Source organism: Macaca fascicularis, chromosome 5, assembly GCF_037993035.2.
Source record: "Macaca fascicularis isolate 582-1 chromosome 5, T2T-MFA8v1.1".
NCBI classification, from domain to species: domain Eukaryota; kingdom Metazoa; phylum Chordata; class Mammalia; order Primates; family Cercopithecidae; genus Macaca; species Macaca fascicularis.
Window position 1 is genome coordinate 72,168,800 of NC_088379.1, and position 26,648 is coordinate 72,195,447.

Below are 26,648 nucleotides of genomic sequence, written 5' to 3' on the forward strand. Positions count from 1 at the left end.
GAACTCCTGGGCTCAAGCCGTCCTCCTGCCTTGGCCTTTCAAATTGCTGGTATTATAGGTGTTAGCCACTTTGCCTGGCCAACTTCAGACAACTTTTGGTATCTATGAAGTTTCTGTTACTGAGCATTGAACACATTTCAAACTTCTTTAAAAACTACGCCCAGAAAATATTTGCCAAAGAAATCTGAATGCATATTTGAAGGCTTCCAAAAAGCAAATGGTTAGTGTGTAGCGATTTAGTGTGTAGTGAACATAAAAGTGTGTAGTGAACATAAAAGAAAATTTTATACCCACCTTCCCTAATAAAAAGTTCATTTACTGGCTTTTTCCAGGTAGTTTTGAAACGAGTTTATAAGAAACACCATGAAGTTTGAGAACCAACCGTAGGTAAAGAAAGACTGTTCTTTGATAATATTGAGAAAGTTGGTTTTTGATTTGTCAGTATGCCACCAAGTGCCTTATCATAGGGCATATTGAAAGCAACCAAAGGCCAAGCAATCAATCAGTCACATCAGGATCAATTTGAATTCTGAAATTTCTCTGGAAGAATCTGAATTAAAATGAGAAACTGGACAGAATGCAAATTTCAATTAAAGAGATTATATTTTAATCTTTTATATTTTTGAAAGTAAGCCTTAATCACTCCTTCCATCTCTAGAGTACAGAAAAATTACTTTAGAAATTTTTCGAAACAAAGTAGCATGATGGACAGAGAAGTCAAATGGCAGTTAAGAGCCAGTGAGTTCTAATTGTATAATCATTGACTCTTTCACTTATTCTAAGTCTTAGGTTCTTCACCTATAAAAAGAATTAAAAGACGGTTTAGATTGTTTTATAATTAAAATCCACTGTTACTATCTAGAGACAGAATGTCAAGACTCATATAATCAGGTTCAGCCAATATTTGTTGAATGAAATAAAAGAACATGGCCCAAAGACCACCTGGAAACATTTAAGGACATGGACAACTCCTTAAGAAGAGGGAGAGGCTTGTTATGTATGGGGAGAGCTGGGCCTGGAGTGAAATAAACTAGTACCAAAAGCTAACACCAGTGGAAGGAAAGTAAGAAAATAAAAGACATATAATTCATGAAATTGTCAGTACCAGCATGTCAACTCCAGAAGGGCTGAAGAACAGGAAATTTCAGTAACAAAATAACCCAGTGAGCTGAGCATAGATTCAGAAATTTTGCCTGATGCTACAGTGAGCCATTATTGGTGCCACTGTACTTCAGCCTGGGCCACAGAGTGAGAACCTAACTCCAAAAAATAAAAGTAAATAAATAACTAAACAAGAAAATTTGTCTGATGTATTTTAGCTATCACCTGGGGTTAAAGAAAGCAGCTGCATAAAAGAGAACTGGTTTAAGAGCTAAATCATATGGCAGATGCTTTTGTAATTAGCTCTGTGTGGTTCAGAGTGGGACATAAAATCCAGCAGTGATTTGAAATAAAAAATGAAGAATTAAGGCAAAGGTCTTGTCTGTGAAATTACACAAATAGTCAAGGGAGGTAGAAAATACTATAACTCTTAAGATGGTTGGAGCTCCCCAAATCCTAGGATAAATTAGGGGGATTACATAATTCCAAGATCCAGTGCCTGATAGCACTGATTATCAGAAGACATTACAAATGCATGGCATGCAATATGTGTATTAATTTGAATGGCTATGATAGACTTAGCATTTCTAATGTGGCCATCACAGTACAAAGCTTTTTGAATATATTTCATTTTAATTTTTTACACAAACTCTGTCAATTGATTATCATCTCCATTTTCTAGGTGAAGCCATTCACTCAGAGCAGGAAAGTAACTTGATTAGAACACAGCTAGTAACTGGCAAAACTAGAACACAAATTCAACTCTGATTCTAAAGCTCTTACTCTTAACCACTAAGTTATATTCTCTAGTGCTTGAGGGAAATCAGTAAGGCAAAGACAGGGAAAATGTGGTCAGACCTAAAAAAGATGTAAATTATAATTAGAATATGTCTTTGCCATAGAGATATACTAAGAAACAGTCACTTATTTTTTCTCCAAATCACTTACTATTCTATTCTGTATTTGTTTCTGTTTTAGCCAAAGTAGAAAAGCAATTAGCCACAGAGAGAAGAAAGCATATATTTATAATATATAGTATGAAGAACCAAATGGTATAGAGTTCCTTTCCCAGTCTTTGATCCTATCTTGATATAATTACTTGGATGATGACAGAATGATGAGAAAATTGTATGTTTCTGGAAGCTAGGAACCAGTCATGTTTGTATCATGGCAGGGTGGGCATTTGGACTTCATACAATGTTTTCAATATAATTAAGTTTCCATGAAATGTTGGTAAAATTAAATTAATACATACAAAGCAGACCTGTAAGTCAGTAAATATGCATTTAATTCAAGTTTTACAAGTAAGTTATTGTGAAAAATTCATCTGTTTGAAGATATGAGAAAATACAAATGGAAAACTCACTACATGTATTCATCCCATTAATCTAACACATATATTCATAAACAACTCTTTATTTACCCATTCACTATTTTTGCTGCCCTATATAAATAGTAGATGAGTATAATATAGTAAAATTAAACTTTACTAAATGATAATTTGACCTGGGTTTGCCTTGGGTTTAATATATTCATAAATGAAATTAAAATGACTTTTATCTATAATGGTATACTTTACACCCCACCCTTCCCTAGTCCATGACAGATAAGGTATATGTTTACATTTTAAAAACAATGTATTAGAAATATACAATAAACTTTATTTAGAAAGCAAAACTATTAGAGGCTTGTGACTCCTTCCTCCATCTTCTATGTATACCACTCCAACCTTTGTTTTCAATTGTCACATATCCCCTTCCCAACATTGACTCTCTTGACTTCCTCTTATAAGGACATGTGTAATTAGATTGGAACCACTCAGATAATCAGAATAACCTCCCATCTCAATATACTTAATTTAATCACAACTGCAATATCTCTTTTGACATTTGAGATGACATATTCATTCTGAGAATTAGAATATGGCCTTCTTTGGGGGAACTTTATTGAGCCTATCATATAATAAGTATTTATTTGACTTTGGATTTTATAAAAGGGTTTTGAAAAAAAAATTAGGCAATTAAAAATGTTATGGTATTAACAGGAATTATGATCTCCTACCATTTGATACTTTCTTCCAAAATATAAACAAAAGTATTAACATATATATTCCTTTACTAATTACTAATTTTAATGAGGTATCATGTTAAATTTAAACATAAAAAAGAATGTAATTCTGTCATTTGTGACAATATGGATGAACCTGGAGGACATTATGTTAAGTGAAATAAGCCAGGGACAGAAGAATATCTCATGATCTCATTCATATGTGGCATCTAAAAACTTTGATTTCATAGAGGTAAGAGTAGAACAGTGACTACCAGAGGCTGGAAGATGGGGAGGAGGGAGAAATGAGGCGAGATGTGTCAACATGTAAAAAGTTACAGTTAGATGGGAAGGATAAGCTTTGTTGTTCTATTGCACAGTAGGGTGACTTTAGTTGATGATAACAAGTTGTATATTTCAAAATAAATGGAAGAGACTATTTTGAATGTTCTTACCATAAAGAAATTAATTTTTGAAGTGCTGGATATGCCAGTTCCCTGATTTGATCATTACACAATGTATAGGTGTATAAAAATACCACACTGTATCCCATAGATGTATACAATTATGTGTCAATTTAAAACAAATCTTTTAAATAAATAAGTATTTGAATGATGAAGTGCTTTCTAAAGCAATTACTTAAATTTTTTAGTTTCATAAGATTCATGATTGGAGTAGAAGAAAATCAACAATGCTCATTTATAGCATTTTACTCAATTTTACATTTATTTAGAACAGTTTTATCTGGAAATTTACTTTATAGATCTCACACAACATGTTTTCCGTAAGATCTTCTCAGCAACAAATACTTTGGGATGAAAACCTTATCTTTGTATGTTTTTTACTATTCTTCTTGTATGCAGTATATTTTTAAAACAAGATATTTTAATCCCATGTTTATAGTGTTCAATTTGAATAACTTATAGAAATTTCTTTGAATTAAATTTAAGTGCATAAGTTCTATATTTTACTATTTTGAATAAAGCTACATGAGCATGGTTGAGCTAATCCCTTCAATCTTTTATGTCTATAATAAAGTTTTACTTCCTAAACCAAATATTTTCCTAACTCGGTCAATCCAATTAACTTTTTAATGCTCTCAATTCATCTTGATTCCTTACTAATTAGTATCTAAGTATACATTTACATATTATTAATCTAAGTCTATATGAATCTTATCAAGATGTTTATACCATCTGATGTTTGGTTTATTTGATGTAAGTTTATCCATATATCTGTAGTATAATGTGATATTTTCTAAAATATATATTAGAAAGAGAAGGTCAATTTATTCAATTTTCTTCTGCAAACATATTTTCATTCTCAACAGATCCTAGAAATTTGAAAGAAAAACTGATTTAACGAAAAAAACTGATTTAATGAAAATCAGTAGTGGTGACAGTGCTAATTGCTGGTTAGCAGCTCTCCAAGTCTGTCTACCTCATCTAACTGGACATTGGCCATACTGTCTTTCTACCACTTATGAGAACAGGCCAACCTCTTCCCTACCTCAAGACCCTTGGAGCTGTTCTCTCTGCCTTGAGAGTTCTTCCCCAGACTCTTGGCCTATCTTCTTCTTATTCTTCAGGTCTCAAATATCTTCTTCAGATATTTCATCACACCCTCTGTAAAACAGCCCCTTCATTGTTCTTTATCATAGAATCATACTGATTTTCTTCTCTTTTATCATGAACTTTTGATTTCTTTTATCATTAACTTTGTTATTTACATAGTTATAACAATAAACTTCCATTTATTTTGAAATATACAAATATACAATGTATTGGTTCATGTGTTCATTATTTGCCTTACCTGTGGGACTAAGGTCTTCACTGGCATTTAGCATAGTTATTGGACCATAGTAGGCAGCAATAAACTTGTTTGATAGAATTATTGTTGCTGCAAGAACTTATTACTAGCTTTTGAGACTTAAAAGAAAAAAAAAAAAATGTGCCAAGAGCAGTGGCTCATGCCTGTAACCCCAGAAGTTTGGGAGGCTGAGGTGGGTGGATCTCTTGAGCCCAGGAGTTTGAGAGCAACCTGGGCAACATAGTGAGACCCCTGTCTCTACTAAAAATTTAAAAAATTAGCCAGATGTGGTGGTGCACACCTGTAGTCCCAGCTACTTGGGAGGGAGGCTGAGGGAAAGAATTACTTGAGCCCAGGAGGTGGAGGTTGCAGGGAGCTGTGTTTGTGCCACTGTACTCCAGCATGGGTGAAAGAGCGAGATCCTGTTTAAAAAAAAAAAAAAAAAAAAACGCTAACAATTAAGAGTGCTCTTACGTCTATTAAAATGAAACTCTAGAGCAACGCTTGCAAATTTAGATACCTTTCAGAAGCCAGGAAATATTTAAAATTATTCAGGTGAACCTTTAGAATACAATACAATGAATTACTGAAAAATACAACACACAGAAAAGCACAGAACCCACCCAAAGTGGGCAGAACCAAATCAGCCCTAGCCTGTTGCTGCCCAAAAGGAACACAAGGTCTGTGTTGCTCCAGACTTTATGTTAAATCTTACTTTTAGGTGTTTCAGAGGCCTAGGGAATCCCTTGGCAGGCTGAATCTGGCCCACCACCACTAACTACCCTGCAGTCTTTGCTCTAAAGTCTTTATGGGGATCTGACCCTTCCTGGTCACACCTAAGCTCTTTGCCAGCCCATTCTTCTTCCTTCGGAACAATACTCTGCTACTGAATTTCGTGAAGTCTTGATGTCCCAGCCTAGATAGTTACAGGAATTAGATTAGCGGGAACATAGAGTCCCGATGACTCTTACTTTTTCAGAGGTCCGGCTTTTCACCTTTTCTCTCCTTTGTTTCTGGAACTAATACTTTGTATTTGGCCAATAAAAACCTCTGCTTTATTTAATTTAAACTAGCCAAAGTTGGTTTTCACAGATTTTCAAAAAAAAAACATTTCTTAATAACATATGAATTAATGACATTCAGAAATGGCTCGCTACCTTCTCCATGTTGTACACTGTAATTGGTACTAGATTCCAGAGAAATCACAGCATACAGGGAAGTCCAAGGTTTCTGCCTTGCCTATCTGTGGGTTTATTTTCTGTGCCTCTTGCATTTTATATTTCATGCAAATACCAAACGGTTTTAGTTTCACATTCTCCATGCAATTTACTACCTATCTTGTCTTCTCTGCTAAAAATGATTGCCCTTTTTCTCTCAGGAAAGTCTATTCATATTTTAAGACTCATATCTAGCAGGGCACGGTCCCAGCACTTTGGGAGGCAAAGGTGAGAGAATCCTTAGAGCGTAGGAGTTCAAGACTAGCCTGGTCAAAGTAAGAGCAGCAGGAGGCAGCCAAATGCCTAGGCAGATAGTGGGGGGTCCCCAGTGAAATCCCACCTCCAAGCCACAGAGAGTTTAAAGCCTGAAAGCCAAGCTATAAGTTAAATCCTGGGACTGGATTGAGAACTTGTCTTCCTGTTTGGTGCGCTTTCCTCTGATTGATCCCTACCCTTCACCTATTTTACATATAGCTACTCTTTCCTAATTGTTTTTCTACACTGTCATGCCCACCTTCTGAGTGGTGTCTTCCCTGTAACCATTTTTACACACTCACAAACCAATCAGCATGCACTCCCCATTCTGGGTTCATAAAAGACCCCAGACCCAGACACACGGGGCACTTTTCCATCTTCAGGTAGGGGAATCCCCCCGAATCCCCTCATTGCTGAGAGCGTTCCTTTTGCCTAATGAATTTTACTCTACTCACTCTCCAGTGCCCGTGTGGCTAATGTTTCCTGGTTGTGAGACAAGAACTTGAACCTAGCTGAGCTAAAGAGCAGAAAGACCGCAACAGCAAGCAAAATGCCATTTCTACAAAAAATACAAAAATTAGTTGGGTGTGGTGGCATGTGCCTGTAGTCCTAGCTACTCTGGAGGCTGAGGTTGGAGGATCGCTTAAGCTAGGGAGGTCCAGGCTGCCGTGAGCTGTGAATGTGACACAGGACTTCAGCCTGGGTAACAGAGCAAGACCCTGTCTCAAAAATAAAAACAAAAACAATATAGCTCTCTAAGGGTCACCTTCTCTAGAAGAGCATCTATGAAGACATCTATCCCCACCACCACCACCCTAGTCAAATATCAGTCACTTTGGATCAGTGTGCCTTCTCTGTATGTTTCTAATGTGAAATGCTTAATTGCTTAAGCTAACATTGTAAATTTAGTACTCTAAGCCCCACTTGACTGAACTCCTTGAAGGAGGACAGAATCTTTATCTTGGTTTTTGACCCCTAATACTTCATTATAGTGCTTGGTATGCAGTAGGTACTCAAAAGATGTTGAATGAAAGGGATATAAAAGAAGGAGGTCTCACAGGCAAGTAATATAATCTAGTTGAAAATAACTTCCATGTACATGTGAAGAAGTTCAATAAAGATAGGAGGAAGTTTATGATTAGAACCTGTAAGAAAGTATACTTGCTGGGCACAGTGGCTCATGCCTGTAATCCCAGAACTTTGGGAGGCCTAGGCGGGAAGATTGCTTGAGACAGGAAGATTGCTTCAAGACTAGCCTGGGAAACATAGTGAGACCCTGGGTCTACAATTTTTTTTTTTTTTTTTTTTTTTTTAGAAAGAAAGTAACTCCAGCTATGCTTACTATTTTCTAAACAGAATGATGATAGCAATGTATATGAATATGCAATATTTTTGACATATAAGCAGGGCTTAAATTAATTATTAATTAATCACTGGTTCATTTCCCAGAGCTTTCTGAATCATCTGTTATATAAAAGATACTGTAAAGGACAGAAAAATTATTTGGAGGGAAAGAAACTGTGGTAAGGGAGAGAAAGAGTGGGAGAGAAGAAAAAAACATTTTGTTGCTCTTGATATAGATATAACTCTAAAAATATTTATATAGCTGATACAGAGAGAGTAACACTTAAACTAGGGACAATACTTCCTATATTATACAAAGGCATATGTAATAATAATAATATGAAAAAAAGATGGTTGCTGGTATCATTCTTGAGGATTGCAATCGCCAAGTAATTTGGAGAAACTAAAATGTACGTAATGTATATTTTAAAAAACAGATCTTTCTTTTGAATTAATAAGGTCTTATTTGCAGACAAGAGTTTCTTGTGTTTATGATTCTAGCAATGAATGCAGTACTTCTGGAGAAGCCATTTGACTACATTTTCTTCCTTCTTCCAGTCCTTCAATACATATTTATTCAATGTCTACTGTATATATGAAACAGAAAAAGACACTGTAAATTAAAATATACCTTGGACATTTTTGTGATCTTTCTAAAATTAAAACTATCAGTTAATTTCAGCACGATGAGTTAAAAAATATGTACTTATTTATTTACATAATAGTTATCAAATGTGTACACATTTAAATATGCACTCATTTGGACATTAGTTGCAAAGATGTATTTAACTGTTTATAATTAAATATTTAGATTGTTTTAAATGCTAAATGTGTAATACATTTTTCTTTTAGTAAAAATGATGAAAGTTATATAATTATTTATAAATATCAATTTTCCAATAATGCTCATTTTTCTTTCCTGTTCATAAGGACAATCATGCACACAACTATTCAAATGGCTAACGTGACTAGTAAGAAAGTCTTAAGTGCTATAACAAGTTTGTTTTAATCAAACATTCATTGCTAGTCACTTTCCAAATTGCGTACTTCTCCCCGTAATTTCCTAAGAAAATTCACCATGATTGCTAGAATAAGTAATATATGCTTATACTTCTGAAAAAAAAAAAAAAAAAGAAACAAAGAATTGAAGAGAAAAGCTGGATTGTGAGAGAAGACAAACACCTTTTGAGTGTAATGTGCGTGAAATTGTATGCCTCCAAAGAAAGACAATTTGTCAGCAGGATACAAAGTAAAGATTCTTTGCTCAGAAATACTCTGAGTAGGTGGTTAGTTGTTTTATTGTCTTCTCTCGAATACAAGTCATCCCTGTAACCCTGCTGAATGAAGGAAGCTCTAGATGACACAATTTCAATCTCAAATCAGGTCAGAAGGGAAGGAGGTAGGGTGAGAATAAGAAGAAAGATGGAAGAGCAAAAACGTGGCATTGGTAAATGTGAGGTTTAACCTCTTGAATATGTGGGTCATCTCCTGGGGAGAAAATATCCACTAAAGAAGAATATTAAACCTCCTAAGAAAATGCAAAGGCTACAAAAGTCACACTGCAACTGAGGTGTGCGAGGAACAGAGAAAGTATTGATTCATCTGTTCCAAATTTTTTCAGAAAAAGTGTGTCTGTGAACCCAAACAAGAAAAAACAGAACAGAAGTAAGAAGGTAGGACTTAGATAAGATTAAATATATAACTTCAGTGATTCTGAAAAAGGAGTACAAAACACTCAAAGAAAGTGGTCTCAGTAAACAGTTTAAAAACTAACTCTTCTTATTTTCTTTCTCATTGGCATCTTTAAAAGTCATACCATTTGATTGATTTAAGCTAAAATTCCTCTAAAGTTGTTATTGTTCAATTATGTACCTATTTAGTGACTCCTAAAATTCCGTGCAAGAATTACTGCAAGCTTTCCTCAGATACTTTAAACTCTACTTCTCTTATGTGATACAATGAACTTTATTGACTCTTTGTCTATATTACCTTTAATATGCTTCATTATTATTACATTTTCCTATAAATTTTGTTTTTCTACATTTTTTCTATGAAAAAGTCTCATCTTAAAAATGAATATTGCCATGGAAACACACACACACACACACACACACACACACACACACAGACACACACACGACTATGTATAAATAAAAATAATAATAAAGTTTCTTCCACATATCAATATTAAGAATAAAACATTCATAAATAGTAAATATATTACTATAAACACTAAAGTTTGTGGTCATAAATCCGAAATGGAAATGGATATTACTAAACTGTATAACAAACAGAATCTAACATTGTTTGTTCAGTTGTTTAATTCCAATATTAATATTAAATCCTAAATCTGAAGCTTCCCTCACACTAATGAAATAGGGACCTTTTATCAAGGATCACAAAATATTGTTAAGCACAAGGATTTTCTCTAATACAGGAAATTAAAAAAGTATTTTACTTAGGAGCCTCATTCTAAAGTGCAAGTAGTATTTTCATGGTACAAACTAGTTACACCATAAAGTTTCATAAAGTGTTTGGGAAAATAAAAGTTTGTAGTGATTCTGCTGCTTTAAGAAAAAGAACAAAAAGTCTTTAAAATAAATAGGTAAAGGACTAAGAAAAAGGGCTTCGGCCCTTGAAGCACTTTCTTTCACCACATACCATTAATGTACTGATGAAAATTATGAGTTAAAAATAGTATAGAAGATTTAATAGCTCATGAAAATATAAATGAAAAACAGTTATGGAGAGAAATACAGCTAGGTCCTTAAGAACAGGTATTAGAAACAGACCCAAATCTAGTCTTTGCCATTCTCTAGCGAGTCTATATTTCACACGGGACATTTCACTTTATCTACTGACCTTCAGTTTCCTCTTCAGAAAAATGGTGATACTCACACATAACAGGGAGGATCTTGTAAAAATTAAATAACTTATGCATGTAAACACTATCCATGTAGAAAATGGCATGTGGTTAAGTGTCAATAAACAATAACTCTTTTAAATAAGTAAATCTTTTCACCATTAGAGAGTCATGAATTTTATGCTTAAGAAAAGAAAAAAATAGCTGAGTGTTGAAATAAATCAGGATTTATTAATAGATCCAGGAAGGTCTACAAGGTGAGATCCAGGAGAAGCACCTAGCTTTTTGTTAAGTAATCAGACTGTATTCTAAACCGAATGATATAGTTTGTATGTATGTCCCCTCCAAATCTCATGCTGAAAAGTGACCTCCAGTGTTGGAGGTGAGCTATGCAGGACATGATTGTGTCATGGGGGCAGATCCCTCATAAATGGCTTGATGCCCTCCCCATGGTAATGAGTTCATGTGAGAACTGGTTATTAAACCGAGTCTGGGAGCTCCCTTTCTTGCCATATGATGTACCTGCTCCCCTTCACCTTATACCATGAGTAAAATCTCCGCGACGCCTCACCAGAAGGAGATGCTGGTGCTCTGCTTGTACAGCCTGCAGAATTGTGAGCCAAATAAACCTCTTTTCTTTCTAAATTACCCAGTCTGAGGTATTCCTTTATAGCAACACAAAACAGACTAACAAACACACCCATGTTCTCTGATCTCTGGTTGTCTTTCTCCTAAACCAATCTGCCTTTCAAATGAGTAACTATAGTTTATTTTATGATTTATACTTTCTTTTAGGTTATTTTCTTTTCAAATCATGTTAAGTTTATTAAATGAATTCCAATTCTACATCATACTTTTAACTGAAACATATTCCAGATAATTTAAACAGACACGATCGGGGTACAATGTGTAAATTAAACCAGTATATAAACTGGCAAGTGGGTATACCTGAGTGTATAATTCTTATTTAATGAAATTATTAGATACATATTTTGATATAATTTCTAAGGTAGTCAGTAAACTTTCAGGATGATCAGAATTCTCTAAATATAGGATATTAAGGAACCAAATTGCCCATCTCTGAAAATTTATTAGAGAAAGGAAATCTGTGGTAAACCATAATCCCTTTATGCAAAAGTGTATGAGCAAGTTATTTATATTAAAGTGATTTAAGTAGATGATATTTCAGAATGAGTTTGGCAGAGGATTTTGAAGTGACTATCCTCAAAGACATTTTAAAGGAATACAGGAAATTGAAGAGACAGCTGTGAAATTCTTTAATTAAAAAATTATGATAAAATCTACAATCTGAAATTTTATTTCTCCTTTTGTTTCAAAATATGAACATAAAAATATGAATGTAAGTTTCCTAAAACTATCTTTAAAAGCAAGGTTCACCTTATTGCATTTTTAAATAAAATGCCTTTGTAGAAAAGGAGTCTTTATATTTCACAAAGGTCTTATTGTGCAACCCAAGTATAATTGTCCCAATTCCAAGATGGTTTACAAATTTTATTTCCTTAAAATATCACTAGTGAATAATAATGGCCAGTAGGGGCTTTATCAAATAGAAGGGCCTATAGAGATACCAATACAAGAAGCGTAAGCTAAATGAGCTATCAATAAATCCTGTACTCTAAGGCTTTTTCATAACAATGATCAGCTTATAAAACTTCACAAGATAAACTTTCTCTAATCATTCATTCTATAAATGAAGCTGAATGAAATTTTCTCTCAACTGTTTTCACTACTATTTTAAAATTTCAATTCATCTCTTATTGGCCAAATTTCTATCACTGAAGTTTGTATACTTCCAGTTCACGAGTAATGTCCTGCTTCTTTAATAAGTGTGAATGAGGCCAGCCTAGAAATATCTTTACAAAAGTAAACTTGCTGATCCCCAGATACTTTGCTTCTTATGAAACATCAAAGGAAGTCGAAACCTAGGATTTGTTTACGATACCAGGTGTTTTCTATCTCTGGGATAAGCTGAATATCTATTATGAAAATACATAATTTCTGAGTGATTTTCACTAAGAATCTCATAAATAATTAACGAGTTAGATAATTTTTTTTTTGAGATGCTGTCAGAAAATGTTTCATTTTAGATTTTTTGATCCTTCATTATTCCTGGAGAAAAGACACATTGTTGGCATATACCATATCTGATAAAAGCATTGCAAAGACATAATTCTTGAAGCTGTAAAACATATAGTCTGAAGAGTACTTTAGATCTTTTAATCTTTATTTTTTTCTTTCTGGTCTACTCCTTCCGGATGAATATATTTCTAATTCTCAAAATGTTGACAGCAGATGAAGCTTAGATATAATTCTTCTATCAAATTCAAAATGTATAAATTGCTATACATTATATATATAATTGTATTGTTCATTTTCACTTCTTATCTGCTTGGACCTGGATAATTGGTATAATACTCCCCCAACCTTTTTCTAAATGTTTTATATTCTTGCATTAATTAAGAAAAGTGTGTTAGAATAGGTATTCATATACAGAAATAATCACAAGTAAACGCTGTAGGATAGGGTAGGCAATATCTAATTCTTCTGATGGCGGGGAGGGTCTATGATTGTCAAAAACTAATATTAGCCCATTTTTTCATTTAATTTATGTGATTTATGTTTTCATAGAGAATATTTGTCAATGCATGCAAAACACAGTTTAATATCGTTTGTCTTTCCAAGAAAAGTATAGGAATATACATACTGTAAGGGACACATTCATACTGCACTTCAAGGTATTTATAGGTTCCTGGACACGGGTCTGGAAAAACATCAGGACCTGCCACCACTGCACACTGGGTTCTGTTATTGCATCTGAAGTCAAAAGAAAGGAAAAGAAGTAGTAAGCTTACGCAAAGTTAAATTATTATCAACATCAACACTAATTTTATTTCAGTTCCTGTTATACAGATTTGAATAAGGTTTTGCTTAATTTGGGGCTTTAGGCCTATTAAGAAAATATCTGTAGTACAGTTTTTAGAAACTAGACATTAAAATCAATCTATTCAGCTTGCTCATATTAACTAATTTAAAATTTGGTTGAATACAGCGTAATTTCTAGTTAGAAGTGAAATATTGCTGAAGCAACACTAACTGGTCCACAGGATATTGCCAATATGAACACAAGTAGGAAAGACTATTTGATAGGAAAGACTCACTCCAGTACAAAAAAAAAAAAAAAAAAAGATTTTAGAAAATATAACCACAGAGTATATTAGGCAGTTGTAAAATAAATTCACTGACTATGATGACATTCATTTTAAAGGTATGAAAAGTGGTATTGAAAAGCTTTATCTGAGCCTAACAAATTAGTAAAAAGTTAATATTTAAATATTAAAATGAGTATTTGAATTTATTTTGTATAAATTAATATAATATTACTACTTATTAAAACCATTTTAGGAACTAACTGTCATGTCCTTTTGTTCAGCCAAATAATGATACGATCCTCATGGATTACTTATCACAAAGGTCAATATCTTATACTACAAAATAATGACTTTAAATTTGTAAAAAGAATAATGACATACCACTATTAAAACATAAATATAAGATGAAACTGGAGGTTATCATGTTACGTGAAATAAGGTACAGAAAGACAAACTTTGCATGTTCTTATTTATGGGAGCCATTAAACCCATGAAGCTATAGGGTAGAAAGATGGTTACCAGAAGATGGGAGGGGAATGAGGGGTAGGGAGGGGAGGAAGTGAGGATGGTTCCTGGGTACAAGAATTGTTAGAAAGAATGAATAAGACCTAGACCTAGTATCTGACAGCACAATTGGGTGACTACAGTCAAACATAATTTAATTGTACATTTAAAAATAACTAAAGATCATAAACGGATTGTAGCACAGACGATAAATGCTTGAGGTGATGAATATCCCATTTACCCTGATGTGATTATTACACAATACATGCCTTTTTCAAAATATCTCATGTTTCCATAAATACACACAACAACTATGTCCCCACAAAAATAAATAAATAAATAAATAAATAAATAAATCTTTCTAAACCACAGAAAAAGAGAAAAAAAAATATGAATACAAACTTGGGCACTTTTGTGGCAATTAGGCTAAATAAATCTGAATTGATTAATTCATGGGGAAAAACAAACATGTTGAAATTAATTATAATTCTGAAAAAGATACTCATATTCACAGTGGACTAATTACTGTGAATTTCATTCAGCAACGTTCTAAATTCAAAAATTTATCCTTAAGTATTTTTCTATAAAAAACTAATGGTTTTTCCTACCCATAATATTGGCACTAAGTCTATAACATGTGATACTCTAATTATCTCCCGTGTTTTAGGTTCTTGTTTATTCATTTCAGAAATATAACCTCAAGGCTAGATTTTTCTGTTAATTCCTTATGGAGATGTTCTGTTCTCTGATGTGACCTCAGAATACTTGCAAGGATACTGGCAACATAAAGAACATCTAGAGCAGAACTCACTTTGATTTAGTGTAAAAATACGTTGTGTTTACCTGAGGCTACCATTTGTCAGGCTTAATGAGGATTTTATTTAGTCCGTAAATTAAATTTGATTCATTAATGAATTTCTTAAGTTGAAAAATATATTATGTGTTATCAGTGAAAGATGAATAAAAGCTAATGCTCCATACTCATCAGGCAATTTAGCATAACAGCTAATACTGAGAGTTAACAAGTTGTAAGGATTTTCTGTGTCAGAGGCTGATGATCAGACAAATGTATAATAACATTAAGGTAAATGTGACTGTCCTGACACATGTGCTCACAAATATGTTATCTTGATGTTTTGGTGTACTCACACCTTCTTAAAATAGTAGATCTTTCATATTAAAAAGAAATTATTTGAATAAGCTCTTCAAGTCAAGTGACATGTTTTTAGCAATTAAAACAATACAATTTTCTCATTACACCTTGAATATACAACCTCATAAATCCATCTAAGGTTTTTAATACAATAGGCAGGGATATGAACTCATAAAGTTATTTTTGTATTTGTTATAGAAAAATTAGCAATTATCAGGAACACATTCAACATAGACATAATGGAAAAGTGGCACTATAAAATTTAATATGATGTAAATATTCTGTAAACGTAATATTAATTCTGATGTGTGAATATTTATACATATCTCCTTTTCTTCTTATCTTGGTCTACAGTCACTTTATTCCCTATTACTAAACCTTTTTAATTACTATACCTCTAATTTCAAAAATGTATTTAGAAACAATATCTACTCTTGTAATTTTCAGATATAAATAGGCAACTGTAAATCTTTTATTTAAATAATCAATGTATGATATAAACAGATCAGCTTACTACTCATTTCTGACCAGAGCATAATAGTTAAAATTTATAATTATGGAAGTATATGTTGCACAGAAAGCTGTGCTGAATCAATAGGGATTTCAAATGGTTATGTTTATATAGATTAGATTAGAAAACATAACCTGGAGTCTATCCATATCTATCTATCTATTTACCTAAAAGTGCATTGACCAATTTATATATTATATATTATTGAGTTGTAAATTACTATTTATCTATATGTAAGAAAATTATAAAAGCAACTATCTCTTGTAAATAATAGTTACCATTGTGAGATCCAAATAGCTTATTTAATATTAACTGAAGATGAGTCAAGAAAGCCTTCTAATTAATGAGATAGTGTCTGTTCGGTGGTATATAAAACAAAAAATGTTATGCCTATATTTATAGTCATTATCATCATTGTTCAATATAAAACAGCAGAAATTTATAACATTCACCTTTCAAAATAATTTATGATTCTATTACTATGTTTGCATCAAAAGTTCATTATAAATTATGATTATTAAAAATAAAATGGAAAAAGGTAGATTCAATCTCTGGAATACTATTTTTATATAGGATGCATTATAATATTGATTGTTTAAAGACTAGCTATATTTTGAAAACAGGAGTTTAAAGGTTCTGTCCTTTGCTTTCGTTTTTTAAATGACTTCAGTTACTGTGAGTTAAAATGAAATTAAATATAATTAAAGATTTGTAAACAATTTAGTCCACAAAGATTCTTTCAAAATTTATAAAAGTAAATTCATTCTAAAATACTATAGATGAAAAAAGTGAGATAAAGTGATCTAATGTTCTCAAATGCTTTAGTTTCATTGTTTATTTTTAATGTAAACATAAATTAAAAACATGCTTTTCGGTATCCCTATTACCTGATGTTTATATATATATATATATACACACAATGTAAAATGATTACCACAATAAAGCTAATTAACATATCCATCATACAGTTATCTTTTACTGTGTTGTGTGGTGAGAAAATTTAAGATCTACTCTTACAGCAAATTTGAAGTATATAATACGGTATTGTTAACTGTGGTTACCCGACTGTACATTAGATTAGCAGAATTTACTCATCCTGCGTTACTGAAACTTTGCACCCTTTGATCAACATCTCCCCATTTTTCTTATCTCCCTAGCTTCTGGCAACTAACATTCTACTTTCTGCTTCTAGAAGTTTTGACTTTCTTAGATTCCACATATAAGAGGGATCAAATAGCATTTGTCTTTTGATGTCTCACTTATTTCACCTAGCGTAATGTCCTCCAGGTTCATACATATTATCACAAATGAGAGTTTCCTTCATTTTTAAGGCTGAATAATATTCTATTATATATTTATATATAAATATATTTTTATTTACTTTTTATCCATACATCTGCTAATTGGCAGTTAGGTCAATTCCATATATCTTGTTTATTGTGAACAGTACTGGAAGGAATATGATACTACAGATATCTCTTTAAGATATTGACTCATTTCTTTTATATATCCATACCCAGAAGTAAGACTACTGGATCATATGGTAGTTCTATTTTTAATTTTCTGAAGTACCTACATACTGTTTTCCATAACGGCTATACTAATTTACATTTCCATCAGTAGTATATGAGGATTGTCTTTCCTCTACATTGTCATCAACACTTATCTTTTGTCTTTTTGAACATAACCATTCTAACAGATATGCAGTGATATCTCATTGTGGTTTTAATTCACATTTCCCTGACGATTAGTGAAGTTGAGCACTTTTAAACTTACCTGTTGGCGGCCATTTGTCTTCTTTCAAGAAATATTTATCATGTTTATTGCTGATAGACTGAGTCCACTTTTAAATTACGTTATTTGTTTTCTTGCTACAGAGGTGTTTAAATTCCTGGTATACATTGGATATCAACCTCTAAATAAACATGTAGACCAATGGTACAGAATAGATGGCCCACAAATTAATGCACACGTTTATGGTCAATTAATTTTCAACAAATGTGCCAAGAATACACAATGAGGAAAGGATTGACTGTTCAATAAAGGAGGCTAGGGAAACTGGATATCTACATGAAGAACGAAACTGGATCTCTATCTTACATGACATACAAAAGCCAAGTAGAAAGGGCTTAAAGATTTACATGTAAAACCTAAAACTACAAAACTATTAGAAGAAAACATAGGTAAAAACCTTCTTGAAATTGATCTGGGCAATTTTGGGGAGAATATGACCCCAGAAGCACAGGTCAAAAAGCAAAAATAAACAAATTGGAGTGCATCTAACTACAAACCTTCTGTACAGAAAATAAAACAATTAACTAAGTGAGGACACAAGCTACAGAATGGGAGAAAATACTTTTAAACCTATTTGTCACTTCTTTCTGAGATGAATAATGCTACCCTCAATTTTACAGAAAATAGAATTGGAATGAAGACGTTAAATGGCTTTTCAGACTCTCAGTAATCAAATAATAGCCAGTGGAGTCCAGAACAGTGGCCTGAAAATCATGATACTGCTGTCTTGTGGGAGAATGAGTCATACATTTCATGGTCACTCTGGGACCCTGATTTAATTCACCCTGACCTGATAGGTTCTCAAGAGTACTATGATGATTTGATGAAATAAAGACCATCTGTGAAATATCTGAGTGCCCCAGAATTCATTCAGTCATGATGTAGATCAGGCATTATATAACCAGGCCCTCACAATTCAAATTGGCATACAGAAATCAGAAAGATAAATTTCAGAGCCTAGTAATGGTATGATGCCTATTTATTTATACATAGATTTTTCCACAATAAAAAATACATGCAATTTTAATTTAACCCACATATAAACCTCCAATTTACATGTAACTGTCACCTATTGATCATGTTTAATAAATTTTAGTTAATATGTTGAGTTCTATTAGTTATTAGCACTAATTTTAAAGCAATATTGTTAATTCAAGAATGTCACATGACTGCCATAGAAGATACACATCTTCCCAAATCACAGGACTAGTAATAGGAAAGAGAATCATTTACTATTAATTTGTCCATTTCAACGTGGTTCATTACAGTGTAGAAGAAAAATTAACTAAGTGTGAAAATGAAAGTCATTTCTGGGTAAACTTTTCCTCTATTTGTCACAACATACAGCACCATGTAGCAAAAATGATATTGCTGGATTTACATGCATATTGACTATTCAAATAATTAGCCTATTTTTTCCTGCTAATTTCAATAAAATTGAGAGAGGAGGCAGGTAGGGGCTGTTTACGCAGATAGAGAGGCAGGGTCTCAGAAGAGGGACGATGCCTGCAAGAACACACCTGTACCACCCCTGTTATGTAGCTAGCAGGAGGGAATGTGGTTAAGAACTTCCTATTATACCCAGATGCTTGCTCAGAAAGGACTTTCTAGCTGCCTGTGCAGGCACAGACAAGGACCAAGGACATCCTACAATGACCCTGAACTCCTTATAATTCTATGAGCATTGTGACTTTAGCCCCACTGTGGGTTTCATTTAGGCACTCATAGGTAATCAAGATGGAATTACTATGGCCAACCCCAGGCAAGAACAGACACAACACCCCTGGGGGGAACTTTACCCGTTCCTTTAAGGCAGAACCACAGAAGACTCTTTTTCTGACACATAAAAGACCCAGAACTCACCCCCATTTTTTGCAACCATCTTAGGATCCCCTCTTGCTGCTGAGAGCTTTTCTGTCACTTAATAAATCCCACTCTGCCTTACTCACTCTCTGGTGTTTACATGCCTTATTATTCTTGGTCATGGGACGATAATTTGGACCTTGCTAAACTAAGGTGTAAGGAGACTTCAACAAAATGGTGCTTCTTTCACTTCCATTATACAGACAAAAATTAGCAGCCCACTATCTCATGTTTGATTATAACATACTTGTACATGAAGCATATAAAAATAAGCCTTAAACATACCTATATTTTTAAAAATTCTTACATAATAGAAATATAAAGATGATATTAGTTGATTGCACAGCACTATAGATCTAACGCAGTATCATTAAAATGTTTTTTTTTTTTTTTTTTTTTTTTTTTTGAGATGAAGTCTTGCTCTGTTGCCAAGTTGGAGTGGAGTGGCACAATCTTGGCTCACCGCAACCTCCAACTCCTGGGTTCAAGACATTCTCCTTTCTCAACCTCCCAAGTAGCTGGGACTCAAGGTGTGCAACACCACACCTGGCTAATTTTTGTATTTTTAGTAGAGATGGGGTTTCACCATGTTGGCCAGGATGGTCTCGATCTCTTGGCCTTGTGATCCACCTACCTCAGCCTCCCAGAGTACTATGATTACAGGTGTGAGCCACCACACCCAGCCTAAAATAATTTAAGTAAAATATTGTAGTGTTTACATGCTGGGAATATAATTCACAGGGGTTCTAGGTTAATAAACCCTTCAATCATGAATGTTTATCACATTCTAAAGTCAGTGTATACAAACAAACAATTCCTCAGAACGCTAAGGAACTTTTTAAATGAACTTTCAGCCATGTATAAAACTCCAAAGAAAAGCACTGACTTTTTAAAGACAGGATAGGATAATGTTTAAAAAAGAGTGCCTTGTGCCTTTTTGTTAGCAAAATTAATCATATGAATTTATAAATTTATATTAGCACTTATTAAATAACATTGATACTAGCACTTATTAAATGACATTTATACAAAAGCATGTGTTATGCAAAAACACACATCCACTCAGTATACTCAAGAAGTTCATAGCATCTAATATATGATGAATTAGTGCATGATTCATAAAGGAAGATGGAATTATACTCCAATAGAAAAATATTTTACAGATATCTTATAATTTAAAAAGCCACATCATATTCTATTAATGTTTAAAATCTCAAAATAGTTTAGGTTATCACAGTAACTATGGGTTTTTAGTTCTCAGGATGGAATGAAGCAATACAAGAAAACATAAATAGATGCATGAATATCAGTATTTTGCTCAATGTCAATCAATTGGACAATTCTCTATTTTCCTCCTCAAGACAGTAATTTCCTTATTTTCTACTGCCTGTCATCCTGAGACATGTTTATATGACATCCTAATCATGTTTATATGACATTCATTCTGAACTTAGAAGACCAAAAAATATGAGACAACTATCTAATGGTAGAAAACAAATATGTAGGTCATAAAGGAATCAATTAGATTTCAAATAAAAAGAGAACTAAATGGCTATGAAATAAAAATATTAATCATGATCAAAACTAAAAGAAATCCTCCCAAGTATATACTATAGCCATACACTCAGCATTTATTAAAAAGTTAAATGATGTCATCCGCTTATAATTTAAGGGACATTTTAAGAAGAGTTATAAAAGTAATAAGACTCCTAATCTAGCTTAAAAAATTTTTTTTTTGAGACAGGGTCTCACTCTGTTATCCAGGCTGGAGTGCAGTGGTATGACCTTAACTCACTGCATCTTCAATCTCTGCAGCTCAAGTTACCCTCTTACTTCAGCCTCCCGAATAACTGGGACAACAGGTACACATAACCATGCCCATCTAACCGTATTTACTTTTTGTAGAGATGTGTTACCCAGGCTGGTCTCAAACTCCTGGGCTCAAGTGATCCTCCCACCTAAGCCTCTCACGAGTGTTGGAATTACAGCCGTGAGCCACTGTGCCAGGCCTCCATTTCTGTTTTTTTTTTTTTTTTTTTTTTTTTTGAAAAAAATTGTTTCTAAACCATAAACTAAAAGTACTATAGGATCTTTCAGAGGACATTATGGCAATGTATATAAATGAAGATCTGTGATTCATAAAGTGATTCTCTAGCTCCAATTCTTTCATTTCCTATATTCTTTTATATGTTACTTCACTAGCATTCCTTTACCTTAAAGAAATATAATTTGAGGGGGCGCGCACAAGATGGCCGAATAGGAACATCTCCAGCCTCCAGCTCCCAGCATGAGCGACACAGAAGACGGGTGATTTCTGCATTTTCAACTGAGGTACCAGGTTCATCTCACTGGGGCATGTCAAACAGTTGGCGCTGGTCTGTGGGTGCAGCCCGACCAGCGAGAGCTGCAGCAGGGTGAGGCATCGCCTCACCTGGGAAGCGCAAGGGGGAAGGGAATTCCTTTTCCTAGCTAAAGGAAATTAAGACACACAACACCTGGAAAATCGGGTAACTCCCACTCCAATACTGAGCTTTACCAAGGGTCCTAGCAAAAGGCACAACAGGAGATTATATCCTATACCTGGCCCAGAGGGTCCCACGCCCAAGAATCCTCCCTCATTGTTAGCAAAGCAGTCTGAGATTTAACTGCAAGGCGGCAGCGAGGTTGGGGGAGGGGTGCCGGCCATTGCTGAGGCTTAAGTAGGTAAACAAAGCTGCCGGGAAGCTCGAATTGGGTGAAGCCCACCACAGCTCAAGGAGGCTGGCCTACCTCTGTAGACTCCTCCACTGGGGACAGGGCATAGCTAAACAAATAGCAGCAGAAACTTCGACAGAGGTAAATGCCTCTGTCTGACTGACAGCTTTGAAGAGAGCAGTGGATCTCCCAGCATGGAGGTTGGGATCTGAAAACAGACAGACTGCCTGCTCAAGTGAGTCCCTGACCCCTGAGTAGCCTAACTGGGAGACATCCCCCACTAGGGGCAGACCAACACCTCAAACCTCACATGGTGGGGTATACCACTGAGACAAACCATCCAGAACAAGAATCAGACAGCAACACTCGCTGTTCAGCAATATTCTATTTTCTGCAGCCTCTGCTGCTGATACCTAGGCAAACAGGATCTGGAGGGACCTCAAGCAAACTCCAACAGACCTATAGCTGAGGGTCCTGACTGTCAGAAGGAAAACTAACAAACAGAAAGGACACCCACACCAAAACCCCATCAGTACGTCACCATCATCAAAGACCAAAGGCAGTTAAAACCACAAAGATGGGGAAAAAGCAGGGCAGAAAAGCTGGAAATTCAAAAAACCAGAGTGCATCTCCCCTCCAAAGGAACGCAGCTCATCACCAGCAACAGAACAAAGCTGGACGGATAATGACTTTGACGAGTTGAGAGAAGAAGGCTTCAGTCAATCAAACTTCTCAGAGCTAAAGGAGGAACTATGTACCCAGCTCAAAGAAACTAAAAACCTTGAAAAAAGAATGGATGAATGGATAACTAGAATAATCAATACAGAGAAGACCTTAAAAGAACTGATGGAGATGAAAACCATAACATGAGAACTACATGACAAATACCCAAGCTTCAGTAACCGACTCAATCAACTGGAAGAAAGAGTATCAGCGATTGAAGATCAAATGAAGGAAATGAAGCACGAAGAGAAGTGTAGAGAAAAAAGAGTAAAAAGAAATGAGCAAAGCCTCCAAGAAATATGAGATTATGTGAAAAGACCAAATCTACATCTGATTGGTGAGCTTGAAAGTGACAGGGAAAATGGAACCAAGTTGGAAAACACTCTGCAGGATATTATCCAGGAGAACTTCCCCAACCTAGTAAGGCAGGCCAACATTCAAATCCAGGAAATACAGAGAACACTACAAAGACACTTCTCGAGAAGAGCAACTTCAAGATACATGATTGTCAGATTCACCAAAGTTGAAATGAAGGAAAAAAAATGTTAAGGGCAACCAGAGAGAAAGGTTGGGTTACACACAAAGGGAAGCCCATCAGACTAACAGCAGATCTCTCGGCAGAAACTCTACAAGCCAGAAGAGAGTGGGGGCCAATATTCAACATTCTTAAAAAAAAGAATTTTCACCCCAGAATTTCATATCCAGCCAAACTAAGTTTCATAAGTGAAGAAGAAATAAAATCCTTTACAGACAGCAAATGCTTACAGAATCTGTCACCACCAGGCCTGCCCTACAAGAGTTCCTGAAGGAAGCACTAAACATGGAAAGGAACAACAAGTACCAGCCATTGCAAAAACATGACAAAATGTAAAGTCTATTGATGCTAGGAAGAAACCATCAACTAGCAAGCAAAAAAACCAGCAAATATCATAATGACAGGATTAAGTTCACACATAACAATATTAACGTTATATATAAATGGACTAAATGGTCAAATTAAAAGACACAGACTGGCAAATTGGATAAAGAGTCAAGACCCATCAGTTTGCTGTATTCAGGAGACCCATCTCACATGCACAGACACACATAGACTCAAAATAAAGGGATGGAGGAAGATCTACCAAGTAAATGGAAAACAAAAAAAGCAGGGGTTGAAATACTAGTCTCTGATAAAACAGACTTTAAAATATCAAAGATCAAAAGTGACAAAGAAGGCCATTACATAATGGTAAAGGGATCAATTCAACAAGAAGAGCTAACTATGCTAAATACATATGCACCCAATACAGGAGCACCCAGATTCATAAAGCAAGTCCTCAGAGACTTACAAAGAGACTTAGACTCCCATACAACAATAATGGGAGACTTTAACACCCCACTGTCAACATTAGACAGATCAACGAGACAGAAAGTTAACAAGGATAGCCAGGAATGGAACTCAACTCTGCACCAAGCAGACCTAATAGACATCTATAGAACTCTCCACCCCAAATCAACAGAATATACATTCTTCTCAGCATCACATTGCACTTATTCCAAAATTGACCACATACTTGGAAGTAAAGCACTCCTCAGCAAATGTACAAGAACAGAAATTATAACAAACTGTCTCTCAGATAACAGTGCGATCAAACTGGAACTCAGGATTAAGAAACTCACTCAAAACCGCTCAACTACATGGAAACTGAACAACTTGCTCCTGAATGACTACTGGGTACACAACAAAATGAAGGCAGAAATGAAGATGTTCTTTGAAAACAATGAGAACAAAGATACAACATACCAGAATCTCTGGGACACAATTAAAGCAGTGTGTAGAGGGAAATTTATAGCAATAAATGCCCACAAGAGAAAGCAGGAAAGATCTAAAATTGACACCCTAACATCATAATTAAAAGAACTAGAGAAGCAAGAGCAAACACATTCAAAAGCTAGCAGAAGGCAAGAAATAACTAAGATCAGAGCAGAACTGAAGGAGATACAGACACAAAAAACCCTCCAAAAAAACAATGAATGCAGAAGCTGTTTTTTTGAAAAGGTCAACAAAATTGATAGACTGCTAGCAAGACTAATAAAGAAGAAAAGAGAGAAGAATCAAATAGATGCAATAAAAAATCATAAAGGGGATATCACCACTGACCCTACAGAAATACAAACTACCATCAGAGAATACTATAAACACCTCTACACAAATAAACTAGAAAACCTAGAAGAAATGGATAATTTCCTGGACACTTACACTCTCCCAAGACTAAACGAGGAAGAAGTTGAATCTCTGAATAGACCAATAGCAGGCTCTGAAATTGAGGCAATAATTAATAGCTTACCAACCAAAAAAAGTCCAGGACCAGACAGATTCACAGCTGAATTCTACCAGAGGTACAAGGAGGATTTGGTACCACTCCTTCTGAAACTATTCCAATCAATAGAAAAAGAGGGAATCCTCCCTAACTCATTTTATGAGGCCAACATCATCCTGATACCAAAGCCTGGCAGAGACACAACAAAAAAAAAGAGAATTTTAGACCAATATCCCTGATGAGCATCGATGCAAAAATCCTCAATAAAATACTGGTAAACCGAATCCAGCAGCACATCAAAAAGCTTATCCACCATGATCGAGTGGGCTTCATCTCTGGGATGCAAGGCTGGTTCCACATAAGCAAATCAACAAACATAATCCAGCATATAAACAGAACCAAAGACAAAAACCACATGATTATCTCAATAGATGCAGAAAAGGCCTTTGACAAAATTCAACAGCCCTTCATGCTAAAAACTCTCAATAAATTCGGTATTGATGGAACGTATCTCAAAATAATAAGAGCTATTTATGACAAACCCACAGCCAATATCATACTGAATGGGCAAAAACTGGAAAAATTCCCTTTGAAAACTGGCACAAGACAGGGATGCCCTCTCTCACCACTCCTAGTCAATATAGTGTTGGAAGTTCTGGCTAGGGCAATCAGGCAGGAGAAAGAAATGAAGGGTATTCAGTTAGGAAAAGAAGACGTCAAATTGTCCCTCTTTGCAGATGACATGATTGTATATTTAGAACACCCGATTGTCTCAGCCCAAAATCTCCTTCAGCTGATAAGCAACTTCAGCAAAGTCTCAGGATACAAAATCAATGTGCAAAAATCACAAGTATTCTTATACACCAGTAACAGACAAACAGAGAGCCAAATCAGGAATGAACTCCCATTCACAATAGCTGCAGACAGATTAAAATACCTAGGAATCCAACTTACAGAGGATGTAAAGGACCTCTTCAAGGAGAACTACAAACCACTGCTCAGTGAAATAAAACAGGACACAAACAAATGGAAGAACACACCATACTCATGGGTAGGAAGAATCAATATTGTGAAAATGGCCATACTGCCCAAGGTAATTTATAGAGTCAATGCCATCCCCATCAAGCTACCAATGACTTTCTTCACAGATTTGGAGAAAACTACTTTAAAGTTCATATGGAACCAAAAAAGAGCCCACATTTCCAAGACAATCCTAAGTCAAAAGAACAAAGCTGGAGGCATCACGCTACCTGACTTCAAACTATACTACAAGGCTACAGTAACCAAAACAGCATGGTACT

At 34.6% G+C, this 26,648-nt stretch overlaps 1 protein-coding gene across 50 annotated transcripts in view; it reads right to left on the reverse strand.

Annotated features, from left to right (window-relative positions):
* Positions 1-26,648, reverse strand: part of ADGRL3 (adhesion G protein-coupled receptor L3) — an 857,692-nt gene that overhangs the window by 367,185 nt on the left and 463,859 nt on the right. For all 50 annotated transcript variants that reach the window (XM_074039933.1, XM_074039928.1, XM_065545138.2 and 47 more), the window contains one exon: positions 13,361-13,470. In XM_074039933.1, coding sequence (XP_073896034.1) covers positions 13,361-13,470 — 110 coding nt within the window. The remainder of the gene's footprint in view (positions 1-13,360; positions 13,471-26,648) is intronic.